Raw genomic sequence first — 25025 nt, forward strand, 5'->3', positions numbered from 1 at the left:
TTACCTGAGATGCATGCTGGTTATTTATTGGTCACCATTTGACAAACCATTTCCATTTATGACGATCTTAAAGGGATAGTTCACACAAAAATGAAAATGCTGTCATTAATTACTCACCCTCTTGTTGTTCCAAACCCGTAAGACCTTTGTTCGTCATCAGAACACAAATTAAGATATTTTTGATGAAATCTGAGGGCTCTCTGACCCTCTCATAGACAGCAAGGGAACTACCACGTTCAAGGTCCAGAAAAGTACCAAGATGCTTGACAAAGTAGTCCATGTGACATCAGTGGTTCAACTGTAATGTTATGATGTTGCCTTGTTTACACTCTGGCCCAGTAGCCCCATACTTATGTGTTCAACGTCATCACGCCAGATCTGGGTCAGCGCTGGCGCCACCACATGCTCGTGTCATGGTACTGTCGTGAACGCAAATCCACAAGTGACGTAGTAGGGCCGAAAATGTGGAATAAAGTTGTCATTTTTGTTTTCTTTGTGCAAAAAGTATTCTTGTAGCTTCAAAACATTACAGTTGAACCACTGATGTCACATGGATTACTTTGTCGAGCATTTGGTAGTTCCCTTGCTGTCTATGGGAGGGTCAGAGAGCCCTCAGAATTCATCAAAAATATCTTAATTTGTGTTCTGAAGACAAACAAAGGTATTACGGGGTTTGGAACGACAAGAGGGTAATTAATGACAGAATTTTCATTTTGGGGTGAACTATCCCTTTAAAGCCGATTCACACTGCACCAACAGACACAGACCAATGCCACTTCCAAGACATTCCAAGACCCGACAAATGGCAATTCAACACATTCAATCGGCGAAAACAAATGCAGAACAGCAACAGATGCTGACAGGGTTAACACACTCATCCGACAAAACCTAACAAACCTGTCTGTTGCTGTTAGTCTGCGTCTGTCGGTGCAGTGTGAATTGGCCTTTAAAACATTAGAAGGAGAAATTTTAACCTGACTTCAGCTCAGCAAAACCTTGGATTTCAATATCAACATGAATGCAGTAAACTTCACAAAAGAATTAAATATAATTTTTGTAAAGGTTAATGCTAACCTTTTTGTAAATAAGATTAAAATGAACAATACTTACACAACATTTATCAATTTAGGTTAATGTAAGTTAAAAAAATATCCTGTTGTTCATTGCTAACTTGAGTTCATTCATAATTCAATAAATAATGTTAATTTATACTTGAATCTATAATGTATTATGAATGAACATTAATTAATAATGAACAATGGTATATTGTTAAAATCTTAAAAATGTAAATGTATACATGCTGTAAAAGTAGGCTACTGGTCATTTTAGTTCTTGATATCAAATGAAAGCCTAATGAATCTTAAAGTATAAGCATAAAAGTCTACAGGTTTGACGACGTCTCATCAATTTTAGCATGTCCAAAAATCAGATGTATCCAAGTCATTTCATTCTCCATACTGCTTTGCTGTTACAAACATTTGTGAATTAAAACAAACTTTAACTCTGCTGGTTTTGAACTTAACTAGCACAAGTGAAGTGTATAACAGCAGACGGACGGCCTGTCAGCTCAGACTCACCCTGAAGACGGCATTGGGCTGCTCGTTCAGGTTGACTTTGGTGATAACTCGTCCTGTGTCCGTCTCCACATCAAAGATACTTCCGCTGTACGGAGACAGATCCTGATCCACTCTGTAGCGCACTTTACTGGCAGGCATACCCTGAGGGAGGAACACGGTTAGTATCAACACATCCCTAGAGCACATCTACTTAGTTTAAAGGACCAAAGTTGGTGTATTATTATATTTAATTCTATGCATCACATTATTAGATAATCACAGACTTCTATTGTTATCACTGCTTCAAAAGGGGTTTCATTATATATTCTTTCCATGCCCTTAAAATCATACTCATTTGCAACAATCAAGCTGCTATTTTCCACACAACAAAAGACAGAAATCAGTGGCTCTCAAACTCCAAAAAGGCAAATAAAAGCCCTTATTTGCCTTTTGAGTATTTAGGTTTTTCAATGTCTTGAGTGAGGAACACACTGAAATGAGTCATTATTCATTGAAAATTACACATCACTTCAATAGTTGGCAATCAGAAAGATTTCTTTTTTTGGAGGAGTATAATATTTTTATTCAGCAAGGACACATTAAATTAATCGGAAATGACAGTCAAACTTTATATTCATCAAATAATCTTGAAAAAATGTAACAAAAATATTAAACAGCACAACTGTTTTCAACATTGATATACTGTAAGATTTTTATTATTATTTTTTATTATTTTTTTTAGCAGAAAATTAGCATATTAGATGAGTGATGGTGCTGAAAATTCAGCTTTGCATCAGAGGAATACATTGCATTTAAAATATCTTAAAATGGAAACTATTTTAATTGTAATAATATTTCACAGTATTACTGTTTTTACTGTATTTTTGATTAAACAAATGCAGCACTGGTGAGCAGAACTTATCTTGTTTACACTCAAAATGTACATTTCTGATGCATTTATGGTGGTCTTCTTTGGAGTTTAACAGCCCACGGTTAAAAATATGGAAAAGAACAGCTTGGAAATTCTGCAAAACATCTCCTTTAGGTTTAGAATGATATTAGGGTGAATCAATAATGACAGAATTTTTATTTTTGAATGAACTATTCTTTTCAAGGATTGACTTTTCTTTGAATAGCTGGTTTGAACTTCCTCAAAGGTCTCTCGGGCATCGTGTTTTGTAGAGCTACAGAGAGCTCCGTCTGCTGCACCTCATTCTACTGATACTTTACAGCTCTTCCGACTGCCTGCGTCATAAATGTTTGATGCTTTGTGCTGTGGTAAACATACAAAGTCATTTACACTGCAGTAGAAAAAGACAGAAGCAACATCACATTTACATCTCTGACAGCCAAGAAATTAGTTTCTAGTTTTTTTTTAAGTCCATGTCAAAATTCTTCTTTGGGTTATTATTAGTGTCATATTTCTTTGGCACCCCCCATGTTTTCAAAGCATTATTTAAAGAAGAAATGCATAATTTAACAGCTTCTGTGGCAGGCCATGAAAATGAACAGCACTGTAGTCTTGTTGACGGCAGACGGCATGAACAGGAAGAGTAAAACAGACAGATTTACCTCACCCGACCACCTTAATCTCTGCTAAGACGATCACACCACTACGTTTAGGCAAAGCAAAGTTAAATCCGGTGACCTGACATTACTGTATCACTCCCTGCTGTCCTGGTTCTCATGTGTAAAATCCAGCCATGATGCCACATAAGAACATCAAATGCAGGCAAAATCTGCTATAATGAATGTAGCAGAGAGGTTATCTGATTCTTAGTCATTAAAACACAACACCGCACAAGCTTTGGAAGCACAGATAACCTGACGTTATGCTAATAGTCATGATATTATCTCTATATGAAAAGATACAGTAGTCTTGATGCAGTATTATGATAAAAAGAATCATTAAATGCACTATTAAAGTACGCTGTATTATGAATACAATCATGGCTAAAGGCCAATCGCAACCCTTTCAGCCATTACAATAATCACAGCGCCACACGGCCCTGAAGGATTCACTGCTTTGATAAAACATTAACTACTTAATCTTTTTTTTTTTTCTCAATAGAAACATCATTTCATTACGCAAAATCAAGTGCCATCAACTATAAAATACAGTCTCTGACAAAAACTATAACAACAACTATAAGTGCTGTGTAGTTAAATCTTTTATATAAAATCTTAAATTTTCTACTTTTCTTCTACAGATACTGATATATGACATTAATTGCAATTAATTTGATTAATTAAACAAAATATCAATGATATGGAAATATAATAAGTAATAAAATAGTATTTTTTTGTGTATTCACACACACACACACACACACACACACACACACACACACACACACACACACACACACACACACACACACACACACACACTCACACTCACTCACACTCACTCACACATACTCTTTTATATAAAATCTTAAGTTTTCCACATTTCTTCTACAAATACTGATAAGACATTAAATGCTACTAGGTTAATTAATTAAACAAAAAAATCAAGTAAAAAAAAAGATTAATTATATACATAGACATTACCAGTTGAAAGTGTGGAATAATTAAGAAATCTCTTATGCTGTATTTACAGTATTTGATACAGTATACACTGTAATATTGTGAAATATTACTGGAATTTAAAGTAACTCAAAGTATTTTAAATTTGAAGTTCTATATTCATTTAAGAAACATTTCTAATTAATCAATGTTGAAAACAATTTTTGCTACTTAATACTTTTGTGGAAACGCCACACCTCTATATTTGTGTAAGATTTGAAATAAATAAATAAATAAATAAATAAAACATTTTAGAATATATTTGTCACCCTTTCGGTTGCCATGGACCTTGTTTCTGTGTTTTGTTTTGGTTTAGTTTCTGTGTGCCCTTATTTGGTTATGTTCCTGGTTTTGTTTAGCCTTGATTAGTTTACCTCCTTCACCTGTGTCTAGTTAATTATCCTCATTTGTCTATGCATTTAAGTTGCTCCCTCACAGTCACTCTTTGTCTGGTTACCATTATGTTTAGTTATGTTGCCCTTCACCATTCTGTCTGTTTAAAGTTTGTTCATTAAACGAAGAGAGTTTTGAACAGCACCTCCTGTCCTCATCTTCCTTCTGACAACACAAGCTTGACAATATTACAATAGAAAAAATATTTTTATTTTTTAATTTTACAAAAATAAAGATTTACTGCATTTTTGGTCAAATAAATGCAGCTTTGAGTATGACTTAAAAAAAAAAAAACAGGCTTAACTGCTGAAATAATTAATTAATTGCTTGTTTTAAAATTTTGTCCAGTATGCTTTTTTTAAGTAATGATATTCGTAATATTAAATACTGAATATTGTAGAAACTAAGCCCTAGAGAGTACAGTTATCCTTAACAAAATTAAAAGGAAGCATTTCTTCTGGGTTAAGCCATCAAATTAGTCAGGCCTTGCTCTTGCTAATCGGAATAAAAATCAGTTAACTGTTTAATGTTTGACATTCATGAGTCACTTTCAACAGGTGTCACTGTCAACACTCAAATGCGAGTCAGTCACATTAGCAGGACACATTAAATTTCTGTCTGGTGATTGTATTCATGCTCTGCTGGTATGATTAATGGCCGCTGGTTCTTCTGCTCTGTAGTGACACTTCAAGGATGGAAGTCCATTACTCATCCCTTTAAATCTTTTCAAATAAAAGGAAGTCAACGCTCAGGACATGAGGTTCAACCAGCAGAAAGGCAAAGGAGGAGCTTTCATTACCCAGTGACCTTTACAGCCGTGCATATAAATACAGTGTCATTATCTCATTCGCCGGCGTGGGCTGGAAACGTAGCGCTGCTCATACTGTAATCATCGGTGTTTAAGCGGGACCCTAATGAGGACGGTAACTTCCTGTCCTTGTTCTGCAGCACACTTTTCCTTTCAAGGCCGCTTCCGAGAAGTGGATTTTAAAAGTGAGAATTATCCGACTTTAATTCCAGTCATGCCTGAGAGAGACAGAGATTGAGCCGCTCCACGTCTCCATGGTGATTCACAACACAACCAGAATGATGAATCTGGTATTTCAGAGGGGCTTCCAGGGTCATCAAAAAAAAACTTTCTTCCCAGACATCAAAACAAATAGGAACTTGCCACACATGCACAAAACACAGCCTCAAGAAATTCACAGATGCATGCCAGTCATAATAATGAGACCGTCCTCATAATTTTTTGCAAACTTTGGCTGCGATCTGTATATGTGTAACCTTGTGAGAATAAAAAATGAGTGCACTCCGGGCTCAACAATAAGGATTTCAGTCAGGTCAGTGGATCAGATGAGCCAGGGCCAGTGGAGGCAAACATGAAAAAAGGTCTCTATTTTTTAGCAACATTTTGAAAGTTATCCTATATTCAAGCTTGAAATGTAAAGAATATTTTACAGTTCTTGAATTCAAATCCTGGAGTTAAAAACAAAAACAATGAACAGCTTCAAGAAACCATTTAACAGCTATTTTATGCTTGACACTGTCTGCTAAAACACAGCATCCATGGTGGCAAACAGTGCCTAAAAATGTGTTATTAACAGAAATAAAACATAAAAATGAACATTACTGAAAGATACTAGTTAACTAAACAAAAATTTATATTAATTAGCATTTCTTTACAATATTTTTTATTTAAAAAACATACAGCATTACATACAAATAACTGCTTTTAAAAGTTAAGATTGTTTAATAAATATTATTTATTAAATGTAAATTTTTTCTTATGTTATTAATATGTAACAATTTATTATACTACTGTTTTTTTCTATACAGGACACTTGGCATGTATTTTTTTTTTTTAAACATGAAGACCCTTCATGACATTTGCAGTATTCAAATCAGCATCTAAAGTATACAGAAGACCAAAGTTGTGTTTTTAATGTTTTAATATATATATATATATATATATATATATTAACATTAGAAATGAAAGTCTTCAGTACACATTGATTGGAAGAGAATGGAACATAAACACATGCACACGCACACACACACACACACACACACACACACACACACACACACACACAAATATTTTAGAAAAAGTCAATAAGTATTTTTGGATTTCAACTATTATGACACATAGACTGTCAGCATTCTTGAAATAAAAAAGAATAAAATAAAACCTCAAAACCCTTCAGGGTCAGACAGTGTTGTGTCTCTGTCCTTCAGGTTAAGCTGAGTGTCAGAGACTCCCAACAGCACACACCTCTCTCTGACACACTCCTGTCCCCTACGGTGATGTAAGCACACAGGGTCCGATTCAGAGTCACCTCAAACACCCCTCAATGCCCTCTCTCACCTGCTGTCAGGACTCGCCCTGTTATGCAAAAACACTTATCGTTATTCACTGAAAATCTTGTCCTCCGCCACATGTCCCAAAGCTTATTCGTATCCACATTTATTCAGATATGCCTTGGCATGAGTTTGACGTCAGTAATGCCATTGTTTTTGGTTCTTTTGTGTCTGCACTGATAGTGATGTGAATGATTTGAGAGGAAGATTTTCAGTGAGTAAGGAATTACACTGTGGTCTTTTTTTTCTCACAGAAATATGGATCCAAACATGCCACTCAATATCCAATTTACATCTACAGCACAAATAAATAAATAAATAAATGTATAATGTTACAAAAAGATTTATGTTTCAAATAAATACTGTTCTTTAAACTTTCTGTTTATTAAAAAATACAGAAAAAATATAAAATTTTTCACAAATGTATTAACAGTACAACTACTTTCAACACTGATGATGATAATAATAGCCTGCTAAAAATTCAGCTTTGCCATCACATAACTACATTACTTTTTAATATTTTAATAAACTATTGAAACAGAAAATATTTAAAATTCTAAAATGTAAATACAATTGATTATTGATATTCATCAAATACTTGCAGCCTTTTAAAAACAAATCTTTCAGACCCCATACTTTTAAACAGCAATGTGTATATAATTAGTTTATAAGTGCAATATATGCACTTTTATGAGCGTATTAAAGGCAATACTGTAACATCACTCAATGTTCGATTGACTAAGACATGGGCTAAAAAGTTTTTCCTGCACCCCTGCTGTTCCCTTGAATGTACCGTCACCAGCTCCAACTAAAGCTTATAAATCTGTGACAACTGCAGCAACCACGCAGCGAAACATTAAAAGCTACAAATTTCAACAGCAACATCGCTGTTCATTTTAACACCCACTAATGAAAAGGCCATTCCTGAACACCAATTGAAAACGCTTCCTCTATATAACTGACACCCCTGCTGTGAGCTTTGTTTCCCTTTGGAGGAAAGTGACGGAACCAAAATTGACCACAAAGAAAAAAAAAAGAAGAAGAAAAAAAGTGAGGCTGTAAAGCTGTTTGTGAAGTTTGCCAGTTGTAACAGACAAATTAACACACTACTTTTACAAACTAACTACATTCAGACGTCTTTGAAACTTTTGCAACTGTGTTCTAGGGTTACAATAAAGTCTGTTAACAACACGTCCACACTGCATATACAGACTCAAAAACCCACAAAACATCTTTGTGTTTTACAGTCTGTGGATGATAAACATTTACAGGCATTCAGAGCATATCCAGCCCCTGGCGTGCGCTGCCACTCTGAATAAACCAAACCTCAGGCAGCGAATAACCTTGTTTATGTAATTTATAAGGTAATAAGAGATGTGTGTCTTTGCTATACTGTAATGGCCTTGCGCTTCCCTCCAGCTGTAAAAGTTGCAGAAGCGTGCTGGGCTGCATTCTAAAGCCTAATAAATATTTCCACTCTCTGATGAAAGCACAAAAAAATTATTTCCAGATTCACCACGGTGTCAAAATGTCTGTGTCGTTGTGTGTAATTTCATTTCGGAGTCGTCTAGCGAGCGACAGACCGAGAGAGAGAGAGAGAGAGAGAGAGGCCGGTCTCCAGATGGTAAACGTAAAACGGCTCTGTCAGATCAATCAAATAAAGATGCAGAGAGAGAGAGTGACAGCGCAGAACAAACCGATTATCCACAACAGCAGACTACATGTTAATGGAGGGACATGTAAACTAAACTCTCATATGCAGTAATATAACAATACAACTTCAGATGAAGAAATTCAAAAGAGACCAGGGATGCAATCATGCATTCAAATGAACTAATGTACTTACTAGTCTTAGCTCTAGCTAACCTACCCTTGCCAAGGCCATAATTTGCTAGTGTTTACATCGGAATACATTAAAAAATCATGTAGATTTAAAGAAATTTGATTTTACATTACAATAAAAATGTAACATACATTTATAACATACGTAAGTACTTTTTATAAAGAAATTTGATTTTACATTACAATAAAAATGTAACATACATTTATAACATATTTATAATACAACTTAATTTATTAGAATTTAATATAAATAAATATTTTGAAAAAGTTAATTAATATTTAAACATTTAAGTAATAATAAACAATACATATTTTCCCTTTAACATTCATCATTGTATATGTACAAGCATTTGGGGTCAGTGTGTTTTTTTTAAATGTTTTTAAAGAAGTTTGTAATGACCACAAATGCTGCATTTATTTGATCAAAAATACAGTGAAAAATGTAATATTGTGAAATATTATTATAATTTAAAATAACTGTTTTCTGTGTAAATATTTTTAAAATTTAATTTATACCTGTAATGTCAAATCTGAATTTCAGCATCAGCCTTCAGTGTCACTTGATATTTTTGAAATTATTTTAATATACATAGAAGCATGTATTAATATTATCAATGTTGAAAATGGTTGCTTTGCTTAATAGGTTTCTTTGATGAATAGAAAGTTCAAAAGAACAGCATTTATTTGCAATCTTTAAAATATTTTATAACGTTATAAATATGTTTGCTGTCTCCTTTGGTGAATTTAATGCATCCTTGCCAGATAAAAGTTTTTTTTTTTTTTTTAATTGTTACTGACCCCAAACAATATTGAATTCAATTATTCATCTCAAAGTTGCACAGCCCTGACTTGACCTTGAACGTGCATTACTGGCCCCACATTTCATTTAAGATGCATTTCAAATATCTAACTTGAAATAATCCATAAATATTCTAATACCTAACCATAACAACTCCTCACTCAAACCCTGCATTATTCTGTGGTTTTATTATTTATTTTTAAATCCTATAAAAATGGAGTACAAAATATAATTTAAGAATGAGTCAGAGATCACAGAAGTGTACTTCATTTGGGCTTTGTGTACTTACTGGAGGGTCCTGATCTTCTGCAAGCACAGTTGTGATGACTGTCCCTTTCTCTGCATTTGGAGCCACCAGCCCTTTATAAAGTGTGTGTCTGAATACCGGGGAGAAGTCATTCACATCCTGAAAGTACACAAAGACAGAAACATGGATGAAAGATGTATTAATAACACTCATTAAAGCAGGACCGAGGTAAGCAAGGCCCGCTGGCAAAGTGATTCGGTTCTGTCTGCTGTCGCCCCTCTAGTGAGGAGTGACATTATGATAAATAGAGTACTAATCAGCTTACGGACGCTGCTGTCTCTCCCCACCGACCACTACCACTATCAAAGAGCACTTTACATGCTCTTTCAAGGTGTTTTAAAGTCAACATGAAATCAAACATTACTTTATTATACACTATGCACAAAATATGAAACCTCATAAATGGCAATGTTAACTTCTTTCAAATATATTATATATATATATATATATATATATATATATATATATATATATATATATATATATATATATATATATATATATATATATACACTAACTGTTAACATTTTCATTGCTGTTAGGCAAGCTAGGTTTTGGAATCGAACCTCTGAGAGAGATGAACTTTCAGTAGTATGCTTCAGAGGGAAGCTGCTGTTATATTCAGTTCAGTGATATTCTCCACCTGAAATGCACGTCGATACACCCTAACCTTTCACCTCAGCATGAGTTTAAGTGGCTGAAACTACAGCAGAGGAGATGTGGATCTATATGCTGCAATCTGCTCTTCTCTGAGTCAAGGGGACGAGGGCTACAGGCACACACGAGATCGAAACAACCCTGCAACTATTCAGAGGGGTCAAGTGACCCTTTCTCAATGTTCTTAGGGGTCTTGGCCACAGATGGATATGCCCACACACATAGCCACACTTTGCCTGATAGTCAGGAGAAAAGCATCTTTCCCTGCAAGACCTTCGAAATCTCCCATAAGCCCAGCTATGATGACTCTACCCTGACATTAATAATATTGCCTTCACCTCAGCTCAAGCATCATTACAATTTGTTACACCATCTCCATTGCAGCAAAACTAACAGGGAGCAAACTTTGCTAAGTTGAAGGTAAAGATCACTGCGAAACGCAAGAAACTCAAGATTCAAGGCACATCTGAAGAGAGCAGCTGCAAAACCACAATTCACCGCTTTGTTTTTCACGTCACAACAAAACAGTTGCTGCAAAGATCATGAAAATCTCTTGGGGTTTAATTTCGTCTCATAAGAAATAAGTCACCGTGATCTATAAACACACACTTTAATAAGAGAAACAATCTTTGAACCCAAAATCTATGTGCCAAATACTGCTGATAGCATCCATGAATTATTAGGTCAAAAAAGCTTATTATTTGATCTCTAAAACTGTCTAATAATAGAAAATAATTGAAATAAGCCACGAGAGGCCATGCAGATTAGTCAATCAGAATTTAAAAGCCAAAATTATCCATTATTTAAGCACTGTTTCTGAAAGCATGCAAAAAGCTGTTCTTGAGTAACAACTTACGTTTCTTATGAGCTGCATTAATATGATTTAATCTGTTAACATGAACTAACAATAACAGAATTTGTGTATCTTGATATTGATTATTTAAATGCTGAGATTATAACCCAATAAAAAAAAAGACATTAAATTAAACCAAAAATAATTAAAATATAAATATTAGATAAAAAAAAAAAATTAAACTTAGAAAAAATAGAAAGCACTAAAATTACTTACAGGAAATTAAAAACAACTAAGAATAAAAATAAATGCAACCTAAGTACTACTAGTAAAAAAAAATGACAAAAGCACATAACAAAAAGACTACAATTATTTGAATTAAACTGAAAATATTAAAATAAAAGTATATTCAAAATATTAATGAAAAATTATAATACTAATGTCAGACTCTGTTCTATGTCTGTTTCCTTTCCCCATGTGCTCCATATTTTATTTATTTTCTGTTCTGTTCCATTGTTCCCAAGTGTGTCCCATTAGTTTCAGTGTATTTAAAGCGTGCTCTGCCCCTCATTTCCCATCCGGTATTGTTCGTCTCACCCCAGTGCTACATGTGCTTTCCTGGTGTTCAGTTCAATAAAGTTCTATGTTTATTGGAATTATACGTCTCCTCGCTCCAGCACAGTAGGCACGCATGACAACTAAATAAATAATCCTAAAATAACATTGATTATGAAATACAAAATGTAAATTATTAATTGCATTTAACATTAAATTGTAATTATTATTATTCATACACTGAATCTCTAAATTAATGTCCAAAAACACAAAAGAAGCAGATCTTAAATTTGTTAAATGGCTTTTTTTAACTTAAATTTAAGAAGCATAGATTATTCTGATAAATGCAAGCGACACTGCAGCGAGGTAGGTCGACGCTCATTTGCATGTATTTGCTCTGGACTTCCCACAGTTTGGCAAGTACGGACTGGAGTGATCAAAGGACGCTAAACTGATTTAATGAGCCATTGGCAGCTGCTCGCAGGACTTGTGTGGAACGACCTTGTTTGGGTCGGTCGCTCTCTCTAGCCAAAACACAAAAAGGTGTGATTCGAGTCTTTTTTTTTTAAAGGCATTTACTGATGTTACCTACAGAAATAAAGTTAATTTTCCCTGCATTAGTTTAATTATAACATTGAATATTGGTTGCTCACAATGCTAACTTATAAAGTTTACTTCCAAAATTATTACATTCTGTACATTCTCAGAAAAAAATCTATTGCATTCAGTAATGCTAATGCATACACCCTCGCTGAAAACCACAACTTTTCTATCAGATTTACATAATTAAAAATGGAACTTTTTACATGAAGTTCATTTTTCATCACACGCACTCGCTCCAGCTGCTGTAAACTGGAGGAGGCTAATCCTTCTGTTCTGATCCCCCGGCTAATCATCGAGGCGATGGAGAGCGCTCGCGTTAAAATCCTCACATAATTGCAGTCACAAAGCTAATGAGTCATTCAGGCCTGGAATAGCTGTGCCAGGCTAGCATCAGAACCTAGCTTTGTCTGTCACTCCTGTCACCGTCAACCAGAAATATCACAACGGGAAAGCAGATGAACGCAGGCGAGGATCCAGTAAACAACGCCCACAACCCTGCCAACACAGAGGTTTCTCTTTCAAGACTAATTGAATTCAGAGATCAAATCTTTTGTAGGCATTACTGGAACAGAGTCAGCGGAGCTTCTGCGAGAAGCATTAGCACGTAGACACTGTGGACGAGCTTTGAAAGATCTAATCCAATCACGGCACTAGACCTGATGAAAATTGGCCTCCTTCCCCTAAGTTCAAACCATCTCCAACTGGAACCTGCAGAACTCTCAGGAAAAGAGTTTCTCGTGCTGCCATTGAGACTGGTGTGATAAAACAGAGTTTTTTAAAGCTGATGAGCGCTCTTAGAGGCCTTACCGTGATTCTAACGATGACTGTGGCCATTCCAGGAGGAAGGACTCCTCCATGATCTAACGCCTCCACTTCAAACGTGTAGGTGCTGTTGCCTGCTGCCAAATCCTCAAAGTCTAGCGCCTGCAGGACTGATACGGCGCCGGTCAGACGGTTCACGGCGAAGAGCTGCCGAGCCTCTTCTGTTTTTATTCTGTAGGTCACGTTAGAGACGAGATCGGCATCCACCGCCTGAGAGACACAGAGGAACGAGAACAGAGAGAATAAAGGTTAAAAAAGAGAATTAATGATCCAACACTTGGCCAGGTACTGCAGGAATAAAGCAGCCTAAAAAGTTTCTCAAAGGGAGAGCAAACCTGAAAATTAAAATTCCATCATCATATTCTAAAACCTTCTGTTTCGTCATAAGGGGGAATAAAGTTTGTCAGGACATGAATTTTATCCATCTGCAGCTGATTGGACCATCTCAGCTGACCACTGGCCGATCAGATGACATGAGAGATCTTAAATGGTGGCCTCATGGACGATATGAAATGCTGTTCATAATGCATTTCACTTCTGTAACCAGGCTTATTTTTGAGTGAAAATGAAAATTGAACTTAAAAAAATTATATTTGGGAATGGTCTGGATTGTGAGATGTTGCTGTTACATACCAGAATTAAGGTAAGTAGTACAAGTAACTGTTATGATCAAATGAAATTAGATTTTTGATATTTTATCGGCAAGAGTATTTATAAAAAAAAGTAAATTACAGCTTTAGGATGTGCATACCTATTTAGTATTTTTTTTTTTTTTTGATTAAGACTTAAAGTCCAACAATAATCTGAATCAGCTCCTCAGTAATATTGTATTATTGTTGAATTTGTAAGTTTTAATAAAAAAAACAGATGTGCACATCCAAAACCCAAAGCTGTGATTTCATCATGTGGATATCTATCTAGTCTTGCCAATAAATAAATAAATAATTGAATAAAATAAATGCAAAAAATTATGCACTGCCGAATTATGCACAAATAGACCATAAACATATATTAAGCACGTAAAAATGGGCCAATTTTGATTTCATTGATCGCAGTGCATTTCATCTGATTTAATATCACTGCATTAGATGACAAGATATTAAGTCCAAACTATACTGGGCGTTTTTCCAAATGCATAATGACTTTTCAACATCATGGTGTGAAATGTTTTACTTGAAAAGTGTGTTTGAAATATCCTTTTTTTTTTTTTTTTAAACAAATGGCACTTGGTTTGATATTTTGTTATAAAGTATAGTGCACTGACATTTCTACATTTCTAAGTGTGCCTCAGGTGTCCAGATATATTTTGGGGCCACTGCACACGTTAAGGACACATAGAGTCATAGTTGTGTTCCATGTGCGTGTGCATCTGAAGCTGATTAGGAGTGAAAGCTGAGCAGCTCTGTCTCTCTGAGGGTGTGGGAACCTTTCAGGTGTCTTTCTTTGATGTGGGAGGCACAAGGAATTAAATTCTACACTGATATCAAAGGTTTCAGAAGTATATAAATAAAGCTCAGGACCCCCAGAGAGAAACTGCACAGGGAATCTGATTAGAAGATCAGCCCCGGACCAGATTCTGTCAACAGGATCCACGGCGCTCTGACACCAGCCAGTGCTGCGGGGACCCAAAGGTGTCAGACACTCTGAGATAAAAATAAAGCAGCAAGATCACTGTCTTCAAATAGTGTCACTCATTTGCCCCTCATCGATCGCACACACACACACACACACACCCCTCATCCACCGGCCGCACACACACACATATTTAAATCTTTATTTTAAACGGGAATTCATTTTTTTTTCAATTGCGCCTGCTGATAATGTTGTGTATCTGAACACATATTGTTTTAGGCCAAATTACACAAATACATCTGGCCACATCTACACACATATGTCGTTAAACAATATGTGTTTAATATATACAGTCAAAAGTTGATTTTGGTTCTCAATTATTAATGGTACTAAATTATTAATATGATCAATTTCGAAAACAGTTTTTTTTTTTTTATTGCCACTTAATATTAATGTGAAAACCAGTATGCATGAATTTATTTGATTGACTGAAAAAGTTTTTTGAACAGCTTTTATTTTGAATATTGTATAACATTATAAACATCTTTGTCACTTTTATTTATTTATTTACTTAAATTTAAAATACCCTAGACTTTTGAATGGTAATGTATAAAGAATTCCACAAAAATATTAATAATATAATAAATAATAATAATATTAAATAAGCAACAAAAACTGTTTTAAATATTGATAATGATAAGAAATGTTTTTTAAGCATTAAATCAGCATATCAGAGTGATTTCTGAAGGATCGTGTGACAATAAATGAAGATTAGATATTATGATGCTGAAAATTCAGCTTTGTTATCACAGGAATAAATTGCATTTTAAAATATATAAAATATGAAACAGCTATTTAAAATTTTAATAGCCTAATTTTTTAACAGTATTACTGTTTTTTTCCCTGTATTTTTTGATCAAATAAATTCAGCCCTAGTAAGCAAAGAGATCTTTTAAGCTTTTGCACCAGTAATATTGTAAATATACAAAATCTAATAAATAAAAAAAAAATATATATAAATTGCCATCATATGGCCACCTGTTTTTATATATTTATGAAAAAAGAAAAAAAAAAGAAAAATAAAGAAATACAGGTTACCATATCATGCATTATATTTTTTTAAAATGCTTTGATGCAACACACATATTTGAGTTAATCAATTACTTACTTCATTTGGATTCTGATAATTAATTAGAAACCAGACATTTATTTACTATTATATTAACCTTTTCTTTTAACCTTTTATATTAACCAAATCTACATCTATGGCAAACAGTAACATTTTCAGACCACGAACTTAAACATCAAGACTAACCATAACCATAACTGATATCCAGGCAACACTGGACCCTATTGATATTTACTAGAAGAAAGTTATACAGACTTGAGATGACATGATGACAGTACTTTCATGTTTGTTGAGACTATCCCTTAAAGTTGGACTGCAAATGATATCCAAAAAGTGGCGTAACAGTTTATTGAGTTCGTCTCTCAGACTTTTTGCTCATATTTGTCTCTAGTTTATGTAAAATTCATTGGTGATTGTATTGTTGCTTTAGCGTTCTGCTAAAACTCCCAAGAGCGTGATCGTTTAGAGGCACATTTACCACAAGACAGCATCTCCTGCTTTTCACACTGGGTCTGTCAAGCTTGTCAATATTTATCTCGTTAAATATGCAGCCCGTCAGGAATAAACAGGGAAACGCAGAGACGTTTCCCCCCCACACTCTCAAGGGAAACTTAACACACATAATCAGCCAGTTACTGTCAGGCCAGAAGACACAACACAGATAGACAGACACATAAATAAACACAAACACACCCACAAACAATCTGCTTTTCCTTCCTTTCTAAAAGTCAGGTTAGATGCCCGGGTCGAACGGAGGCAGAAATTTCGCAGTTCACCTTTAACTTTTTCAACAACTTATGCCACTCAGCAACGTCAAAGCGTGAAGTATTCAGACATGAGAGAACTACATAACCAAGCACTTACACTGAGTCTCAGGATGACGGTTCCAGCCGGGGTGTTTTCTGGGATGCTGATGGTGTAGATGGGCTGAGAAAACACAGGGCTGTTGTCATTGATGTCTGTCACCTCCACCAACAGTGTGATGGTGGTCCTGCGAGGGTCCACCGCTCCATCTGACGCCTCCACAATCAGATCGTACTGGCTCCGGGTCTCTCGGTCCAGCGGCACCACAGTGAAGATGCTGCCCATGGCATTTATGGTAAACAGAGACGCAAAGGAGAGCAAACGATACCGGACCTGACCGTTGAGCCCGGCATCAGGATCGGTGGCCTGAAAACAGAGATATTTATATAGTATATTCAGCAGTTTTAGTTATTTAAATCAACTTGATTTAAATCTTCTTTTGGTTTGTATCCATCAAGTTAGTTTGCCACTGAATCATTCTCACTGAATCAAATCTGAATCACCTTCTCTGTAATGTGTAATGTTGTAGTATAAATAAATAAACAATAATAAGATAATAATAAAAGGTTTGAGTCAGTATTTTTTTTTTTTTTACATTTACGCACTTCTTTTAAATACTTTTAATTAGTAAAAATGTTTGAAATTGATCAGAAGTGAGAGAAGTATCAGTACTATGTATGATTCTGTACTTCTAAAAGCTGACATATATATATTTTGTAAGATTAATGATTTTAATTTGAATTTTTTCTATGTATGATATTGTTTGCACTGCATTTTTGTAGTCTTTTTAAACATGAGAAATTTCAAAAACGTAAAAAAAAAAATAAAAAAAAATAAAAAACACCTTCAATTTATAAACTCCATTAAGACAACTATAAATTGTTGTTATGATATAAAGTTACTCAAATCAGGGATATATTTACTTTTGGTTTCACCTTTACCAACCACCAACAGCACAACCTTTACAATAAAAAATAAAATAAAATAAAATAAAATAAAATAAAATAATACTACTACTACTGATAATAATAATAATAATAATAATAATAATAATAAGAATAATAAGAATAATAAGTTCTTTAGAGCAAAGAAATAAATACTTGCTGAACTAATCTCAATTCCTGCGTGGTTACAGTGGCTCATTTGTATGTGAGCAGGAGAGCAGCGCTCTGCTGTAATGGTTTTAGAGGTGCCTGCTATAATTCCTTCCTGTAGTAATTACAGATGCAAATGGGAAGAATAACTGGGGGGGTTATTTGAGAAGCATGCAGGGTTAGCGACATGAACGACACAGACTCTGGGAGAAGAGAGAGAGAGAGAGAGAGATGGGAGGAGGGACAGGAAGATGATGGAATGAAGGGCCAAAATCCAAATGCGGGCGAATGGAAATAAGTGAAATGAAAAGAGCACGTCTGAGCCTTGAGAAATTACAGCCACATCTGAGTGCTGAGGAATGAAAGTGCTGCCCGTGGCCCTCTCACCAGCAGCACTCATCAAACGTCCTGACAGCACACTTACATGGCATCTGCTCGCCTCAATAATTAACTAATGGAATGAATATGTAAACAGAGCGATAAATAAACAAACAACACTACACAATACATTAATAAAAACCTGTTTCCTAATGTCACTGCTGACTGCTATTCCATCAAACATTTCACCATCTATTATAAGTTTTGATTCACCTTTTTGCCAACAGACTGCAAACAAAAGATGATTTTGCTGCTTATTATTTTTGTTGAAACCATCATACCTTTTTTTCAGGATTCTTTAATCAACAGAAAGTCCAAAAAACAGCATTTATTTTAAATGTATTTATTTTACTATTTTCATTTTATGTAATATAAAATACCAATTTGAACTGTAATGCATAACTTGCATATAATATAATATAATATATATAATATAATATAATATAATATAATATAATATAATATAATATAATATAATATAATATAATATAATATAATATAATATAATATAATATAGGCAGACCCCAAGGTGAAAAGGTCTATCAGAATGGGTTGTTTTGTAGAATGCTTGAAGCTCTCAGTGTGAATAGTATCTTAAGGCTTTGGGAGTGGGAACACACTGATGTGCATTTGTGATGTGTGAAGTAAGTGTCCGTATGCGTACGCTTGTTTGTTGTCACAGCACAATAAGAATCCAGGTGTTTTTGATCTCCACAGGGATCTGTGTGTGAATTTGAGAGCAAAGCCTCAAAGTTTGGTGAGCACCTGCTTGTTGTGAACATGGCAGACTACACAGAACATGAGACGATGATGAAATGAAAAGAAAGATGATGGAAAGTGAGAGAACAGCTCAGAGTGAGGGATCTGATTTTAGCAACAACCAAAAAAACTAATTTTTAGCTGTTTAGTAGTTACTTCACAAAAATAATATGATGCCATATGAGGACAACACGCACTAAATCATTTCAATGGCAATAATGTTTTATTTATACTAAAATCATGACTCTGTGATTGAATTTAAATTGTACTCAATTTAGTCTGTTTTTTTTTTCATTCGTTAAAAATAAACAAATCAAAAAATAAAATAAAATACAAAATAAAAATGGGAATTGGTATATTATATTGACAGCTTAAGAATCAGCCTAACTAAAACAAAAACTAAACTAAATTGGAAAGACAAAGTAATCATAATAAAATAGAAATAAAAATCACAATAAATTTTAGTTTATAATATATATATATATATATATATATATATATATATATATATATATATATATATATATATATATATATATATATATATATATATATATATATATATATATTTTAATATTATTCTTTAATGTTTGGTTTTAAGACACTAAAAAACAATAACACTACGCTGTGCTGAATTTTTTAAAAATATTTTAATGATACCATTTTGACATTTACTTTTGCAGCTCTAAAACACTAAAGCTAAAACATAAATAAATAAATAAATAAACTAATAAATGAATGAATGAATGAATGAAAACAAAAACTAAACTGGAAAGAGAGACTGACATTACAATAAAATCTAAAAACAATTAAATCTAAATTAAAAAGCATTTACGCAACTATTAATTATGTCTAGATGAAGGTTTTTGCACATCATTTAGGGAGGACTTTTTAGTTTGTTTGTGGATATATAAACCTACAAAAAACATGAAATGAAAAGAAATACGATGAAGAAACGAAGAGAACAGTTCTTAGAGAAAGATCCAACTTATGTTTTTATTTGTTTAGTTGTTACTTCTGGAAAACAACATCATGCCACATGAGATCAACCCTTGCTAAATGATTTCAGTCACAATTTTATTGATGCACAAAGGCACTGTCGCATCATCTTATGCCTGTCAATCACATCAGCACCGAACTCAGTGATCAAGACATCACAGAGAAACAAATGAGCGGTAAAGAGACGCATGATGACAACACGGCATTGTGAATGAAAGCCTGACGCATCTTGCATTGATTATCTTTCTAACCAACCAAAGCATGATTAATCAAACACGCTAATTAAAAATCCAACCGCTTGGCAAAGCGGAACAGAAGCAGTCATCAGGGACTGACTGTAAGGTGACTAATGATTCTAATTTACCATGACTTAATTAGAGAACAATACAAAGTGATGTCTGAAGATCTGTGTGGCATGACAGTTGAAGGGGCGTCAGGTGGGAACCTCACGAGACCCTCGGAAGACTGCAAACTCACCAAAACAAAGATACGTCATATGTTTTGTCAAGGAACTTACCCTGACTTGACCCACGAACACACTGGCCGCTTCCTCCCTCACGGTCAGGTTTCTGAGTAGAGTGAGGTCGAAGCTGGGGTCGTTGTCATTAACGTCTGTGATGACAATGCTGACAGTGGCTGTGGAAATCTACAAATAAGGACAGATTAATTAAATATCATCAGAAATTAATTAAATATATAAGAATGACAAGTTACCAGATCAACATTCTTCCTGAAACAAAATGATTTTATTATCTTATAAATGATTTTTGAGGTTGGTAAGGGTAATAAATCTTTGGTAAGAATATTGTTGAATGGCAACAAAGAATGATTATGATTATGCCAGTGTTAACAAAAATGAAATGAAAGATTGTCCTTAACCAAAATCCAAATAAAAACTAACAGGAAAAACTAAAGCTAAGCTAACATATATTTTAATGACTCCAAATTTAAAATAAAATTAAATTAAAATTAATTTTAGTTGATTAAAAATAATAATAATAATAATAATAATAATAATAATAATAATAATAATAATAATACTATTTATTTATTTATTTCTGTTTGGCAAATGGCAAATTGTAAAGCTTTATAACCCACCTGACTAAAAACTAAAAAACTAAGAAACTAAATTAGAAAGACAAATTGGTAATAAAATAGAAATAAAAACTAAAAGAAAAGTAGCTAATTAATTTGAGTTAAATAAAAAGTATATATTATGTTTTAATATTTATTTGAATGTTCAAGGCACTAAAAAGCAACAACACTAGACTGTGCTGAGAAATAAAATGCCATTAAATATTTTTAATGATACTAGTTCCAGCATTCACTTCTGCAGCCCTAAAACACTACAATCTAATTATAAAAAAATAATAATAATAATAAAAAATACTACTAATAGTACTAATAATATAATTATACTAATTTGGAAAGAGAATAAAATAGAAATACTAAATTAAAAAATAAAAGCATTTCTGCTTTAATATTCATATGAAGGTCTTTGCAGAAAATTGTTTGTTTGTGCCTATAAACCTACAAAAAGCAGAGTCCTGACAGTTCTACTGAACCCTGGAGTTCAGTGTGCACTTGCTGTCAAACCCTGAACCTTTCACAGCATTCACTCTGACATACACCATGCTGCTGTCTGTCAGTCTTATTTGTTGCCTTTTTAAATATTAAAAATGACTTCCCTGGAAAAAAATAAAAAATAGTGTCACCATTTAGTTTCTGACTCTATTCTGGAAACACATGTGCAGATATGTAATTAAATCATAAGCAATTGAGTTCCTGGGGCTTAAAAGTTTAATAGCACACAGTGATGAATATAAATTCAACCGATCAGTCAAGATCAGCATGTAGAGTTTAAATCCCAGTGGGATGTGCATGAAAAATTAATTCACCAAAAAAAAGAAAAAAAAAGAAGAAAAAAAAAATCTTCTGGAAAGGGAAGTATGTAGTCATAGATGGAGTTGTTGTTTGGCAAAAACATTTTCAGGTGCACTACAATTCTTTTTCCCTACAATTCTGTCAAGAGGCATCAACACCATCAAACACACACACACACACACACACACACACAAACACACAGACTGAAGGACAAGTGCAATACGAATGTGCTGAACCCCGCTGAAGCCTGTTTGATCTCAAGAATGTGAGCTGCACTGAATATTTCATTAGATATCATTATCATGCTTTAAGAGGTGGAGGTCAGGTAAATTACATTGATTAATTAACCGCTGTGCACTTTCTATGTCCATGATCTGAAATGTAAATGATTTAATGGACTTGTTTGACCAGATGAAAGTCATTTTGCCCAGTCATGTTGCGCATGGAAAGATGAAGGCACGTCCTTCTGTCTCAAAATGCTTTTAACGTGCATGTCTTCCTTGAAAACTCCCTCTTCATCGGCTCTACAGATATCAGCTTGTGTTTGATAAATGAGCTTCATGCAGTCATTTAGCACTCCAGCGTTTCTCTGTTTGCTGAAGTTCTCTCATTAGAGAAGCTAAGCTGATAATACAAGTAAATGTTCTTTTAAAAAGGTGAATATGTTTAAACAAGATGTGCACTGAGTCTCATTACAGAACATCCTTGAGACGTTTTGACAGTAATGACTATGCAAAAGGAAAAAACGAATGAATACCAAATTATATAGAAATACAGAGTTTTTTCCAGCTTTGTTTGTGGTTGCTTTTGTGAAAATATGCATTTAAAGCAACACGAGAATGTGGCATAAAATATATTATATGAAAGATATGAAAAGAGGTTGTGAAGAGATCGGGTGTTTGAATCAGAGCAGCTGTCAGTCAGTGTAAAAGTGTTCATTTTGTCGTATGGGTGCAGTCTCACCCCTCCTGGGTGGCCGTCAGATGCTGTGACGATGAGGCGATACTGGTCAATGGTCTCTCTGTCCAGAGGTTTGGCCAGCAACAGAAGACCTATACTGAACAGACACATAACACTTTCTTTAAATTTTCTATTTAAATATTTATTCTCATAATCTTTAGCTTTATTTTCTGTCATTTAAAAAAAGTACACAGAGACAAACAGGGAAGCAACGTAGAGAGAGAGAGAAAAAAAAAATTAATATATATATATATTTTTTAGCTACACACCCTCAGAAACCAACTACTGCCTTGATCAATATAAGCAAAGAACATAATTGTACATAATATTACTGTATTGTTTTTCTTCATTATGGCTTGATAAATGTTGTTTTTTATGACATAGTATTTTTCATCTACATTGTATTTATTCATACATATTTTTTTTTTCTTGATTTTGTTCATTGTTTGCACCTTAATACAGTTTGTATTGTTATTGTCATTGTCATTATTCTGTATAATTCTTTGGCAATGCTGTATGTAAGCATAATCATGTCAATAAATTACTTTAAATTGAACTGACAAAAATTGAATGGACAAAAATTAATTACAGTCAGCAAAAAAAAAAAAAAAAAAAAAAAAAAGTTTTTTTCAAAATGTCTTTATTGAGGACAATGATGAATCTTGTCAACTAAATTAAATGAGCATTTTACCCAAAACTGAAATTTCAGTCATTTACTCTTTATGTTGTTGCAGACCTCCATGATTCTTTTCAGAGGGAGATTTTATGTAGGATGGGGCTCTTTTTCATAAAATGTATGTGGATAGTGAAACATAACATATATATATATATATATATATATATATATATATTATATATATATATATATATATATATATACATATATATATATATATATATATATAAAATATGGTGCTTCAAGATGTGTCACATCAATGATGACAAACATCATTGGGTCTCATAACCCAATCGTGTTGCACCAAATTGGAATATGCAAAATAGCACTTGACAGCAAAAGTGTCAATGCACAACATCTTTTCCAAATTCAAATCTATTGCTGCTATTCAGAGTTATGAATCATACAGGCTATTTCTATGACATGTTTAACATGCTTTTAGACATTTTTTTTTTTATCTTAACAGCTCCTCCACTTTCATTATATAGAAAAAAAATCAACATAAACAAAATTTTTACAATAACATGAGGGTGAGTAAATGATGACAGAATTTTCATCTATCTGTTTAATTGTGTGATTATTTTCATAATGATGAGGTAGAACACGTACTCAGAACACAGAATGACATGTAAGATCAGAAACTGTGCCTTGGAAATTGTATTCAGGATTACATTTTTGGGTGTGTTTGTGTCGTGACCATAATTTGCATAATTCCTTTGTTGAATCAGCTGCTAAAACAACGCAGATAGTAAATAAACATTGGTATCTACATGTGAAATTCAACAACCAATATCTGTGATCATCCACGCTGAACCGCTAGCCACAGGGACGCCATTATCATTTGTAGACCAATAGGATTTCTGTGAATCACCAGGCTCATCCTACAGTGAGCTCACACGTATGTATGGGGGAAGTGGTGGATGAGGATGGACAGACAAGATCCTGTTAACATTGCAGTCACACACAGCAGAAGAAGCAGGCTGCTGTGCTGCTTGCTCATGTTTGTGTGTGTGTGTGTGTGTAGAATTATATTCCTCCTCAGTTGACCTCTACAAAAGCGATATTGAACGTGTCCTCTGAAGCCTGTGAAACAGCCGTATAAAACACTTCAGTGACTGGGATTCTCTTTTCTTTCGGCCTCACAAACCTTCTGCCGGCCACATAGCATTCAAGGCAAAGTCTTTAAATTTTAACATCCCTTTTTAATGACTCTTCAACTGTCTTTGCTGTTTCTTCAACAGAAAAAAAAATCCTTTGCAAGACAAATCAATGAATGAGGGTTTTAATTCAGCAGTCAACTCACAAAACCTCTCCACATTTTTACTAGTGACATTACTGATAATATTAATCAAGAGAAGAGAAGAGAAGAGAAGAGAAGAGAAGAGAAGAGAAGAGAAGAGAAGAGAAGAGAAGAGAAGAGAAGAGAAGAGAAGAGAAGAGAAGAGAAGAGAAGAGACATAGAGAGTAAGAAAACCAGATCACATGAGATTAGAAGAGAGCTGACGAAATTAGATGAG

General features: G+C 34.0%; 1 protein-coding gene across 1 annotated transcript in view; it reads right to left on the minus strand.

Moving 5' to 3' along the window:
* The window catches only part of pcdh15a (protocadherin-related 15a), a 173894-nt gene that overhangs the window by 44300 nt on the left and 104569 nt on the right, over positions 1 to 25025 (minus strand). Inside the window, exons 18-23 of the mRNA XM_042737424.1 lie at positions 22836 to 22929; positions 20506 to 20634; positions 16819 to 17124; positions 13239 to 13463; positions 9806 to 9922; positions 1578 to 1718 (exon numbers count right to left, since the gene is read on the minus strand). Coding sequence (XP_042593358.1) covers positions 1578 to 1718; positions 9806 to 9922; positions 13239 to 13463; positions 16819 to 17124; positions 20506 to 20634; positions 22836 to 22929 — 1012 coding nt within the window. The remainder of the gene's footprint in view (positions 1 to 1577; positions 1719 to 9805; positions 9923 to 13238; positions 13464 to 16818; positions 17125 to 20505; positions 20635 to 22835; positions 22930 to 25025) is intronic.

The sequence above is a fragment of the Cyprinus carpio genome, chromosome B13, assembly GCF_018340385.1.
Source record: "Cyprinus carpio isolate SPL01 chromosome B13, ASM1834038v1, whole genome shotgun sequence".
NCBI lineage: Eukaryota > Metazoa > Chordata > Actinopteri > Cypriniformes > Cyprinidae > Cyprinus > Cyprinus carpio.